The following is a 2,145-nucleotide window of genomic DNA, read 5'->3' on the forward strand; positions in this document are numbered from 1 at the left end:
AATACCATTAGACACTGGCTTGAGGAAAATTCACTTCTCATTTGAAACATAAATAGAAATATAGGTCTTAGGCAGGAGGATTTCTTGAGGCCAGGAGTTAGAGACTGTCCTGGCCAACATAGCAAGACCCCATCGCTATTTAAAAAAAAAAAAAAAGAAAGAAATAAAGGTCTTCTCTTAGGCTCCACCCGAGAATAACCCGGAACTAAGTTCTTTGGGAATGAACTGTTCCTCTTTGCTGTGAGGCAACAGATGTAGAAATTCTCTGATGGAGGGCTCTGTCCTCATACTTCCTGAGAAGCTTATACTTATGAGTGTCAGTCATCCTGCTAATGTGCATTAAAAGGAGGCCAGCGGGGCTGAGGCTGTGTCAGCATGATGGCCCCCAAAGAGACCACCCTCCTCTGTCTTGGTGAGTTTCAGAGTAAAGTGGTTTAGAGTGGAAGATGGGGGAATCCCAAAATAACCAGGGTGTCTCTTAACAGTATGACTAGGAGATTTTAATGGCTGCAAAGGAGAGTCTGATCTCCTTAGTAGAAGGGCAGCCTTTGCCAACATATCTATAACTTTGTCTCTGCCCAAGTCCGAGCTAGGTTGCGGGGCTCAGTTATTTTTGTTAAACCTATGGCGTGTTGTCTGGGATTCATGATGGTTCCAGGGCTCCTATCAAGGAGAGACTTAGAGGCTGGAATCTAAAAGGGAAAAATAAAGAATAAGCCTCAAAACGGTGATCGTTGTAGAAGGAAAAAATGTGATTGAACCCCATGTAGTAATATGGTTACTAGTATTTTGTTGAAGATTTTTGCATTTATGTTCAACAAAGATAATGTCCCAACGTTTTCTGTTTTTGTTGTGTCTCTGCCATGTTTTGTTATCAGGATGATGCTGGCCTCGTAAAATGAGCTGGGGAGGAGTTGCTCCACCTGGATTTTTTTGAATAGTTTCAGTAGGAATAATACCAGCTCTTCTCTATATACCTGGTGGGATTCAGCTGTGAATCCATCTGGTGCGGGGCTTTTTCTGGTCTGTCATTACGGAGGGTGATTTGTCGTAAAGGTTGGAAATGGAAGCTTGATTTTCCATAAATCTCTCTCTTCCAGTGCTCTGTCTGGGCCAGAGGATTCAGGCACAGGAAGGTAAGTGTCCCGTGAATCTCTCCCAGCCCTTTAGACCCTCTTGGAAACTCTAGGATAAAGAAATTGAGGAACAGCCTGAGGCACAGAGAGATTCCTATTTTAGTCCCCATTCTAGTTGTTTCTGCTGTGCGTCCCTTGATTAGTTCCATCTCACTTCGTTATCTCCAGACCCTTCAGACTCATTCACGCTCAGGCCTGGATTTACAGTTAGTCCTTGCCTCTGTTATACTGCCCGTGAGGGACCGTCACCTGCTGATTGCTCCCCACCGCGGGAGTGAGGAAGTCGGGGTCATTTGCCCAACTTCCTTCCTTACACTGATTCTATTTTGTTTTAGAAACCTACTTCCTCCTGTCTATTTACATCACTTCATTTAAAGGGAGTATGCTATTGTCTAACCCTACGGAACATTCTAGTATTCTACAGTCCTACTGCAGCGCTAAGCATGAAGCAGTCTTAGAGGACTACTGAGGATTCTGCCACCCCAACTTCTACTGCCTTAGCCTCCTAGTGGGTGTGAGCCCCATGTCCATCCATGTCTTCTCTCTTCCAACTCCTTCCAAAGAATTCCAATTCCTTCCCTGAATTCTTTGTGTGTTGAACTATATTCGTTCTTCCTATCCGTGAGCATGGAATGTTTTTCCATGTGTTTGTGTCATCTCTGATTTCTCTGACAGGGTTTTTGTAGTTCTCCTTGCGGAGATATTTCAGCTCCCCAGTGAGCTGTCTTTCTAGGCATTTTATTCTTTTTGTGGTAATTGTGAATGAATCCTGTTCTTGATTTGGCACTCAGCTTAGATGTTTTTGGTGTACAGAAATGCTGCTGATTTTTGTATATTGATTTTCTGTCCTGGAACTTTGCCAAAGTTGTTTATCAGATTAAGAAGTGTGACTGAGCCGGGCGTGGTGGCTCACGCCTGTAATCCCAGCACTTTGGGAGGCCGAGGCGGGTGGATCACAAGGTCAAGAGATCGAGACCATCCTGGTCAACACGGTGAAACCCCGTCTCTA

The 2,145-nt window shown here is 44.4% G+C and overlaps 1 protein-coding gene across 4 annotated transcripts in view; it reads left to right on the forward strand.

The window, feature by feature from the left end:
• The first annotated feature begins 266 nt into the window (after window positions 1-266).
• FCAR (Fc fragment of IgA receptor) overlaps window positions 267-2,145 on the forward strand; it is an 11,305-nt gene continuing 9,426 nt past the window's right edge. For all 4 annotated transcript variants that reach the window (XM_037744983.1, XM_037744986.1, XM_037744985.1 and 1 more), the window contains exons 1-2: window positions 267-412; window positions 1,101-1,136. In XM_037744983.1, the coding sequence (XP_037600911.1) occupies window positions 333-412; window positions 1,101-1,136 (116 nt within the window). In that variant the 5' untranslated portion in view covers window positions 267-332. The remainder of the gene's footprint in view (window positions 413-1,100; window positions 1,137-2,145) is intronic.

The sequence above is a fragment of the Cebus imitator genome, unplaced genomic scaffold (assembly GCF_001604975.1).
Source record: "Cebus imitator isolate Cc_AM_T3 unplaced genomic scaffold, Cebus_imitator-1.0 Scaffold190, whole genome shotgun sequence".
NCBI lineage: Eukaryota > Metazoa > Chordata > Mammalia > Primates > Cebidae > Cebus > Cebus imitator.